The sequence below is a fragment of the Octopus bimaculoides genome, chromosome 5 (genome assembly GCF_001194135.2).
Source record: "Octopus bimaculoides isolate UCB-OBI-ISO-001 chromosome 5, ASM119413v2, whole genome shotgun sequence".
In the NCBI taxonomy this organism is placed as follows: domain Eukaryota; kingdom Metazoa; phylum Mollusca; class Cephalopoda; order Octopoda; family Octopodidae; genus Octopus; species Octopus bimaculoides.
Window position 1 is genome coordinate 117,953,988 of NC_068985.1, and position 11,173 is coordinate 117,965,160.

The 11,173-nt window shown below is 38.9% G+C and overlaps 1 protein-coding gene across 1 annotated transcript in view; it reads right to left on the reverse strand.

The window, feature by feature from the left end:
- The window catches only part of LOC106877308 (brain-specific angiogenesis inhibitor 1-associated protein 2-like), a 138,507-nt gene that overhangs the window by 30,281 nt on the left and 97,053 nt on the right, over nt 1-11,173 (reverse strand). Inside the window, exons 8-11 of the mRNA XM_014926177.2 lie at nt 10,679-10,744; nt 4,966-5,052; nt 1,989-2,084; nt 1,099-1,240 (exon numbers count right to left, since the gene is read on the reverse strand). Of these exons, the coding sequence (XP_014781663.1) occupies nt 1,099-1,240; nt 1,989-2,084; nt 4,966-5,052; nt 10,679-10,744 (391 nt within the window). The remainder of the gene's footprint in view (nt 1-1,098; nt 1,241-1,988; nt 2,085-4,965; nt 5,053-10,678; nt 10,745-11,173) is intronic.

Genomic DNA, 11,173 nt, shown 5'->3' on the forward strand with positions numbered 1-11,173 from the left:
CTCCAATCTGATTTGGCAGAGTTTCTACAGCTGGATGCCCTTCCTAACGCCAGCCACTCCGAGAGTGTAGTGGGTGCTTTTACATGCCACCAGCACGAAGGCCAGTCAGGGGGTACTGGCAACGGCCACGTTCGAAATGGAGTATTTTACGTGCCACCTGCACACGGGCCAGCAGCCTCCTGACATTAACACAGCTCCAACAGCTAAGTCAGCAACTGGAAAATTGCAGGCCAGCCCAGCAAGCCAACTTGCTTAGAGTGGAAGAAGTAGGGGTACCCAGCTGGATGTCTTGTGTAATGTGGTTCTTCATTGCCTGATTCACTTGGACTAGTCATGTCGCATCTTTTCTCCGACTGTCTTCATTGTCAACTTCACCCTAACAATTCACATCACCAACTCTCCTCAAGTGTTCACTAATTAGTTTATAGTTCACCTCACAGTAAAAAGCACACAAATTAAAATTTCCAGCATGCTTTAAACAGTCACGTAATCAATGAGCATTAGAATTAATTATTGATCAATTATTGGTTTTCGTTTTAGAACTAGAAAACAGTATTTCAATTTCAAGAAGTACCATTTAAAATTAAATTTATCGTGTGGTAAGTAGCTTGCTTACCAACCACATGGTTCCGGGTTCATTCCCACTGCGTGGCACCTTGGGCAAATGTCTTCTACTATAGCCTCGGGCCGACCAAAGCCTTGTGAGTGGATTTGGTAGATGGAATCTGAAAGAAGCCCGTCGTATATATGTATCTATATATATGTGTGTGTATATGTTTGTGTGTCTGTGTTTGTCCCCCCACCCCCACCCAGCATCACTTGACAACCAATGCTGGTGTGTTTACATCCCCGTAACTTAGCGGTTCGGCAAAAGAGACCGATAGAATAAGTATTAAGCTTACAAGGAATAAGCTCTGGGGGGGTCGATTTGCTCGACTATAAAGGTGGTGCTCCAGCATGGCCGTAGTCAAATGACTGAAACAAGTAAAAGGGTAAAAGAGTAGAATATTTTTCCTTCGTAACAATAACAACAATCCCAACAACAACCACAACATGAACAATTTGTCTGAAGATTGTGAAACTAAATTCCAAACTTACCTGGACGTTGTGTAAAAACTGGTTCGTTAATTTCAGGTGGTCTTTGTATGGGAAAAGATGATACATTGGTGTCATCATAAAGTGAGCCCAGTTTAATCATGTCATTGTTTTCTGTGTCTGTGTAGTCATTTAGGTTAGCTCCCTAAATATAATGTAACAGGGGAAACAAATATACATGGGGAACAACGATAACAACAACAACAGCTGCTACTGCAGGAACAATATCAACAACATCACCATCAACATCGCCATCAGCATCAACGATAGCAACTATGACAGTATCACCATTATCATCATCATCATCATCATCATCATCACTTTCATCAATAATATCATCATCATCATCACAATCCTCAGACATCACTGTCATCATCTTTATCATCATCACTGTCATCAGCAGCATCAACATCACTATCATCATCATCAACATCACAACCATCACACATCACAACCATCATCATCATCATCATCATCACCATCATCATCACTATCATCATCAACACAATTGTCAACATCACCATTATCGTCATCATCATTGTCATCATCCTCATGAGTACCATCACCATCATCAACATCACCATCAACATCGCTATCACCATCATCATCACCATCATCATCACTATCATCAACAACACAATTGTCAACATCACCATTATCGTCACCATCATCATCATCGTCATCATCCTCATGAGTACCATCACCATCATCAACATCACCATCAACATCGCTATTGCTATCACCATCATCATCATCATCATCATCATCATCATCAACTGCAACAACATCTAACAACACCGATCACCAAAACTATGACAACAACGAGTAAACAAAACGAACAGGAAGATTCATGCAGCCAACATGTTGGCCCCATGTCTACTCCACTAACTTACAGTAATAAACATATTCTGAATATTTGGTAGAAGAGTGTCACTGTTGGCATATAACTGTGCCCACTGTTCAATGTTTGGTGCTATCATACTGTGTAGCTGGAAGAAAAAAAAGTAACAAGAGTAGTAGCCATGTGGTTGTAGGGAGTGTAGGAGTTATAAGTAAGTTAGATAAAGTTACCTTTTTGAGTCATACTGACTCGTGAGGGCTGTTTTCTGAGTTTCATGGTGTGTACATTCTCCACCTGGATAGGACGCCAGTCTGTCACAGGGTTACTCATTTTTGCCAGCTGAGCAGAATGGAGCAATGTGAAAGGAAGTGTTTTGCTCAAGAACACAACCCATTGCCCAGACCAGGAATTGAAACCACAATCTTACAATCATGAGTCCAGCACTGTAATCACTAAGCCACACGCCTCTACAAAAGGTAAAATTTCCTTCTCGAATCATACTGACTCATAAGGGTTGGTTTCCCAGTTTCATGGCATTTTTATATACTCCACCTGGATGGGACGCCAGTCTGTCACAGGGTTACTCATTTTTGCCAGCTGAGCAGAATGGAGCAATGTGAAAGGAAGTGTTTTGCTCAAGAACACAATGTGTCGCCCGGTCCAGGAATTGAAAGCACAATCTTACGATCTTGAGTCCAACACCCTAACCACTAAGCCATGTATCTCCACTAAAGATTTATCAGGGGAATATACAGTTGTACTGTATCTAACAGGAGCAGGGTACAACAAAATGGATTGATTGATTGAGAGAGAGAGAGAGAGAGAAAGAGAGAGAGAGAAAGAGAGGGAGAGAGAGTGAGGGGGGGAGTGAATTAATTTAGATGGCTGGATGGATAGACTGGTACTTAGTCAGTGTGAGACAGATAGGGAGAGGGCTGGATGAGTGGATAGATGGTTAGACAGACTGATGCTTAATTAGATAAAGAAGCAGACAGAAAAACATGGAGAGACACAGTCAAACACACAGAGACAGACAAACTGACAGAGACAGACATATTGACAGACAGGTGTTTAGATATTCAGAGGGACTGATAGATAGTTAAACAAACTAATGGCAAATAAGACAGACAGACAGATAGATAAAGACTCCAACAAATGTCTAGCTACATGGTTTGATGGTTAAACATCAGGGTAGTTATGGGTGAAAAAGGAGAAGACCGTCCGTTGGTTGAGCCAAACATGTTTCAAAGGAAGACTGGCCTTTAGACATAACACACAGGCCTGGCAATGTATGGCTGTGCATTGATTTCACATAAACCAGTCACCCTAACTAAGAGTTGGCCCTCTAGCATTCAGATTCCTCTGTCAAATGTAATGCATTTATCCTAACCTCACCATCTTTGTTGAAGTAGATAGCTCCAGAGGTATGTGCGGTCCCAGATAAACAGGGCCTGCCTCACAGCTACAGAGGCTGCCAGAAATCTAATCCATGAGAAACAGCCTTAGTCTTTGAGTGGACAGATCACTCTGTCAAATGTAATGCCTATTTATTCACAATGCTTTGAATTAATCATGCATTGTCTTGTACCTTTAAGATTTCAATGAAGTGATTGCTTATTTTTAGAATGACATTGGTAGGATAGGTGTAAGAGGCCTGATCTGGTCAGTTTAAACAAAAAACAGGTACAATATTTGGTCTAGATATGGCCAGTCTAATCCTTTAACATTCAGGATACTCTGCCAAATGAAATTCTTATTTATTTACATTGTTTGGAACTAGTCATGAATTATCTCATAACTACTCTTTTACTTGTTTCAGTCATTTGACTGTGGCCATGCTGGAGCTCCGCCTTTAGTTGAACAAATTGACCCCAGGATTTATTCTTTGTAAGCCTAGTACATATTCTACCGGTCTCTTTTGACGAACTGCTAAGTTACAGGGACGTAAACACACCAGTATTGGTTGTCAAGCGATGTTGGGAGCACAAACATAGACACACAAACATATACACATACACATATTTATATATATATATACATATATACGACGGGCTTCTTTCAGTTTCCGTCTACCAACTCCACTCACAAGGCTTTGGTCAGCCCGAGGCTATAGTAGAAGACACTTGCCCAAGGTGCCACACAGCGGGACTGAACCCAGAACCATGTGGTTCATAAGCAAGCTACTTACCACACAGCCACTCCTACATGTGATTGCTTATTTTTAGAATGACATTGTAGAGTAGGTGTGAGAGGCTGGATCTGGCCAGTTTGAACATAAAACAGGTAGAATATTTGAACTGAATATGGTTGGTTTAATCCATTGGCATTTAAACTGTCTGTATCTAGCCCAAATATTCTTCTTGCTTTACATCATCGTTTAACGTCCGCTTTCCATGCTAGCATGGGTTGGACAATTTGACTGAAGACTGTTGAGCCAGATGGCTACACCAGGCTCCAATCTGATTAGGCAGAGTTTCTACAGCTTGGATGCCCTTCCTATTGCCAACCACTCCGAGAGTGTAGTGGGTGCTTTTACATGCCACCCGGCACGAAGGCCAGTCAGGAGGTACTGACAATGGCCATGCTTGAAATGGTGTATTTTAAGTGCCACCTGCACAGGAGCCAGTCCAGCGGTACTGGCAACGATCTCGCTTGTCTTTTCACGTGCCAGGAAGGCGACGTTGGTAACGATCACGCTCAAATGGTGCTATTTACGCGCCACCAGCACAGAAGCCAGACAGCATTTTAAAAATAAACAGTCACTTCATCAAAATCTCAAAGCTTCAAGATAATAATGCCTGATTTTAATTCAAAATAATGTAAACAAATAAGCATTATATTTGATAAAGTAATCTGAATGCTAGAGGGTGAAATGCCAAAAGGTTAAAGACAATAAATCATAGAGGTGTGATAGAAGACCAGAAACAAGGTTTTAGGAATCGCGTGAGTGTCAACTGGGAGGAGTTAAGATGAAGTGTAGCCAATAAGGGGTTCGGTGAGGGATCAAAGGTTACATTTTGGTTGTTTACCTTGGCATAGTGGTTATGGTCCAGGATTAACATATTGCACACACACTCCAACAGAAAACTGTGTGAGTTCCATTCTTCTGTCATAGCCTAAAGAAACAAATGAACAAGATAATATTAGTAGCAAATTTTGGTACAAGGACAGTAAAATCAGGGGTGGGGGGTGAATCGATTACATTGACCCCAATGCTCAACTGGTACTTATTTGTTGACCCCAAAAGGATAAAAGGCAAAGTCAACCTCAGCAGAATTTGAACTCAGAATGTAAAGGCGGACGAAATGCTTACTGAGCATTTGGCCCAGTGTACTTACAATTTTGCCAGCTCACCACCTCAATGAACAAGATAATATTGATTTCAATATTATTGATACGAAGCTAGCAAGATCAGGGTAGGGGTGAATTGATTACATTGACCCCAGTTCTCAACTGGTACTTATTTTATCAACTCCAAAAGGATGAACATAAACTCAGAACATAAAGGCAGATGAAATACTGCTAAGCATTTTGCCTAGTCTGCTTATCATTCTGCTAGTTCATGGCTTTAATGGACGAGAAAATATTAACAATTGTTCCAGGTAACAAATTAATTCTTTTATAGCAAAATATATTTCATGGTTGTTTCAGTAATGACATTAACCCATTACCTCCCATAATTCTATTTACTGGAATTTTTTTCATGAAACTTTGATTTCAAGCATAAAACAGCCTTAGAAATGCGCTGGAATGATTAAAATAACATTTCAAAATAACATTTTAAATAGAAATAAGCGAGATATTGGGTGAAAAATTAGCAAACCTCATTTGAATATCAGAGAAATATACCTAGTAGATATAGCAAAAGGGTTAGATATGTGTAAATATTGACAGATAATTACGAAATTTGTAATTTTTAAGTGATCTCATATGAGATAACTGGTAGGTTAAATATCTACCAAAAAATAGAATTGGTATTTTGTGCAAGTCACATTGCTTCGATAAACTCGACATATTCTCAACAGAAAATAGTTTCAAAGATGACATTCATCAGCCAACAAAAAAAAAAATAGATTGGTATATAAAACTGCTTTCTGCAGTAAACAGTAATGAAATTTTGAGTGGATATACTTTCCGTAGTTAAAGGTTTAAACTGCATCCACTGGTATGGCTCCAGCTTGGGTGTTCATAAGTTTCATGGGAGTATGAAAGCACATCTAAGTCATCACTACATCCAATTCTGCTCTGGTCCAGGATGATAGTACCTTAGCTCTAGTAAGTAAAAGTCATAACAAGGTTTCCGTAGGTGAACCTGCGGAAGGATCATTACCGCAGCTACAGCAATCGAATGCTGTCGTTGCTGCTGCTTGCTCCTCACATTCCAGTGCGATCCAGCCGATTTCGTAACCCGCGGCCGCCCCCCCCCCCCTCGCCTTCATCGGCCCTCTAACAGTGCAGCTGCTGAAGCAGTGGCGGACGCCCGCACTCATGCCGCCCGATGACCAGTGCGCTAGGCCGAGATGCTACACGCATTGTGGCTCCACGAACCATACCAGAAGATGGTCTTGTGACTAAAGTTTAAGGGCTTCAGAGGCAAGCTGGACCCATGACATGTGTCACAAAGTAATGTAGCTGTATTCTAATGATACATGAACCATGAACCAGTCCCACTTCCTAAGGGTTAAATGGGTCCTGTGCATCAGGAGTAAGCTTGGAAGAGCAGAGTGCAAGAAGGGTAAACTGTAAATAAAGTAGCAGAAAGAAATGGCAAATCACTGCTGTCGCTTTTCCAAGGAAATTCAACAACCTTCAGATTTTGACATTGAAATTCCTAAATGTTCATGTCTGATGACAGAGAGAAATATATGAATGTGAGCTTAGTTGTTGATATGAAAATGAAAAAAACACACAGGATAGTCATGGTTGGAACCACTTTGATCATAGTAGGATCAATCAGAGAAAACCTGGGACTTGAAAACAACCCTATAACGAAAATAAAGTAACTTCTATACAGCTTAGAAATAGTAGTTAAGTCCCCCTCAGATTATACCCTAATATCTTAAAAAAGAAAAGACATTATGGAGACAACTCATTTTATTTGATACTCTACCGAGTGTAATATGTTAGAGGAAGTTTAAATCAACTCCAGTACTTGTCTGGTACTGTATTTTCTGACATACAAGTCAAATTTTTCAGACCAAAATTTACAAACAGCAATGTGATTTTTGACATTGCTCTCCGTTAATGATATTCTTAATAACTGCTTTTATGGTACTATTCTTTACTCTAAGAATGTTAGTTAAATGACAATCACTCAGCTCATTCCTTTCAGCAGTTTTGATGTTTTCCATACACGAAAAGAATTATACACAGAAGTATGTACTACACCACATGCAGAATAGTTTTCTAGCTAAATTGGCAATTTGATCAAATTTATTGAAACGATGCAATTTCTTGTAACAGTCAAGAAGGGTATGTTCTCTATGATAAATTTTCAAAGATTCTCTACGTTGAAGCTCAATGAATTCTAGCTGGTATTTGGTTGGTGCTTCAACAAAATTTTAGTTCAGTTTCTATCTTTCTGAAGTCAGAAAATCTGGTTGTAAAATCTTCTAGCAAAGCTTCACATAATTTAGTGTATTTTTCAAAGTTCACAGGAAATTCTTATTGTCTTTTAGATAAATTCTGAAAATGTACAATTTCTCCACCCTTCAATTATATTATGAAAAGTTCTAATTTCTTAGTAAAACTCGTTATTTGCTCAAACATTGAACAACATAATTGGTCTTTTCCTTGTAAATGCAAATTAAGTTCAGCTAAACATTTCAGTGATATCTACTAAGGACAGATCATTCAACCATTTTTCATTTGCTAAAATATCTACATTTTGCTTTTTGTCTTGCATGAGCTGTTTTATTTCAGGCATCTATAATTGAAATCTATTCAAAGCTGCTGCTTGACTGAGTCATCTGACTTTTGAGAAATAAATAACGTCTTCATACTCACTACCAGCTTCTACCAAGTATACTTTGAATGAACGATGGTTCAAGCCCTGAGATCTGATAAAATTAACAACATTCATAATATCTGTCATCAACTGTTTCTTATTTAATTTTTGAGCACATAATTGCTGTTGATGAATCAAGCAATGATAGCTAAGTATATTATGATCGACAATTTCTTTGAATAAAGTAATAAACCCATTATCTTTACCAGTTAATGCAGGAGCACAATCAGTTATAATCAAATTAATTTTATTTCTATCAGCATTGAACTTTTCTAATGATAAATCAACATGCTCAGTCATGTTCCTGCCAGTTTTTGTACCCTTCATATGACACATGCCCAACATTCCTTCAATAATATTAAAACTGACATCAATTCCTCTGATAAAAATAACCAGTTGTGCAGTGTCACTTTGATCAGTACTTTCGTCCAATGCTAAACTGTAATGAATACTTTTAGATAATTGGGCCTGCAATGTACCCACAATGTGGAGGCGCAATGGCCCAGTGGTTAGGGCAGCGGACTCACAGTCGGAGGATCACGGTTTCGATTCCCAGACCGGGCGTTTTGAGTGTTTATTGAGCGAAAACACCTAAAGCTTCATGAGGCTCCGGCAGGGGGTGGTGGCGATCCCTGTTGTACTCTTTCACCACAACTTTCTCTCATTCTTACTTCCTGTTTCTTGAGTAACGCTGCGATGGACTGGCGTCCCGTCCAGCTGGGGGGAACACATACGCCATAGAAACTGGGAAACCGGGCCCATGAGCCTGGCTAGGCTTTGAAAGGGAGAGAAAAAAAATATGTACCCAAAATACTGTTGGCTAAGTCATCAATTACTCTACCAATTGTCTGATGTGACAAATTTGTTTCATTGAATAAGTTCACCTTCTTGGGACAATATTCATTAAAAGCAATTGCAATACATTCTTTTATTAATTCACCATTCTATCAGTGGCTTACCCTTCTGAGCCAATTTTTCAGCTATTAAGTAACTAACTTTTGTACATGTACCAGTTTTCCCAACATGTTTTTTGAAATTGTTCTGTTGTGAACTAAGCTTCTTCAATTCATCTATCTTATTTTCATTTCCCTTCTTTCTCTGTTTAATTCATTATATTGTGACTCATTTTTGGCAGCATAGTGACACTTAATATTATATTACTTGCATACTGCAATTTTATCATCACATAAGAGGCAGATAATATTATTGCATGCTTCAGTTACGAAATATTTCTCTCTCCATAAGATATTGAATTTTCTCTTTTCTTTTGTTATCTTTCTCTTCTTAGTATCAGATACCATGAGCAAATAGCGGACTATTAAAATTAACAATTAAAATTACGTAATCATGCTGATATCAATATTCCAGAAATCAGTAACAAATAAAGGGTCTTCTGCATAAAGCATTAGGCTTAGCCTAGACTATAAACATTGAAGCACCAATGAAGCCACTATCTCCCGACATTGTAAACAAGGTTAGGAAATAATAAAATCACTATTGAGATCCAACCACAAAAGATTTGAAACTGAAACAATGGCTGTTTATTATGCATCAACACAATGGCTGACTCTACAATGTAGAGTCAACTATTCTACATCATAAAGCCCATGGCCTCCCTCATTTTACCGCCCTCTATTGAGGCTTTCATTAATCTATTCGAAATAGCACACTCCGAGAATAATTTTCTCATTATACATTATCAAAGTAAATGAAAATATAACTAGAAGAAAATAATACAGAATTTGAATTGCCAGCAAGCTGCATGAAAGCATTAAGTGGGCTGCAATGCGACCCACAGGCCGCAGGTTGGACAGCCTTGTGCTATACGATAGGTTTTCAAGTTTCCTATTATTGACTAAGGGAGATTGTTCCCAGTTTATTTACATTTAATTGTAATTGTATATATCCGTGAAATAAAAAGAGAATCAACTGAAACTATTGTTGAAATTAATCTTTTCTACACTTCTCCACAAAAATTTATTTGACTATTCTTGTCATTCTACCAACAGCAATTAGCAAAGAAATTAGTTTAAATGAAAGACACATACACATCACACACAACATATTTTATTCTTTTACTTGTTTCAGTCATTTCAGTCATTTGACTGGGGCCATGCTGGGGCACTGCCTTTAGTCGAGCAAATCAACCCCAGGATTTATTCTTTGTAAGCCTAGTACTTATTTTATCAGACTCTTTTGCTGAACCACTATGTTACAAGGACGTAAACAGCATCGGTTGTCAAGCGATATTGGGGGGACAAATACAGACACACAAACATCTACACACACACACACACACACACACACACACACACAAACACACACATATATATATATATAAGATGGGCTTCTTTCAGTTTCTGTCTATCAAATCCACTCACAAGGCTTTGGTCAGCCCGAGACTATAGTAGAAGACACTTGTCCATGGTTCCACGCAGTGGGGCTGAACCCAGAACCATGTGGTTGGTAAGCAAGCTACTTACCATACAGCCACTCCTGCACCTATTTAGACAACTTAATTATATCATATCCGATGGCTACATCCTCAAACCACTGAATATATACAAAGACAATGAAAGTCAAACTACAACAGAAACTTGAAGACAAGCAACACACACACACACACACACACACAGTAATGTAACAGTAGTAAAATATGTCAAGGATATATTTTTACATGGTACAATCATTATGAATAACTGAATGGATGAATGAATCACCGAAGACACACTTACCTTTTGTAAACCAGATATTCTGTGGTCATGAAGTTTCATCTGGGCTTTGCTGATTGTTTGAGCATACTGCAAAATGAAGAGACGGAAATACAGAGAAATGGTGGGGTGAGTAAAGGATAGTAATAGGAGTTGTGATGGTATTGGTCGTGGTGGTGGTGGTGCTGCTGGTGGTGGTGGTGTAGTCATCACCACCACCACCAACACAACCTCTCACAAACACACACACACTCACACCATCATCACTGTCTCTCTCACACACACTCACACACACACTCACACACACACTACACCATCATCATACACACACATTGCCATCACCACACACTACCTTTGCCATTATCCCTTTCCCTCTCTCTCACACACACACACACCCACAATCACTATTTAACACATACACACACTCACAACCATTATACATACATACACACACTCCTATCATCACTACATTATACACATACATACACATATTACTAATGTATAAACATCATCAACATC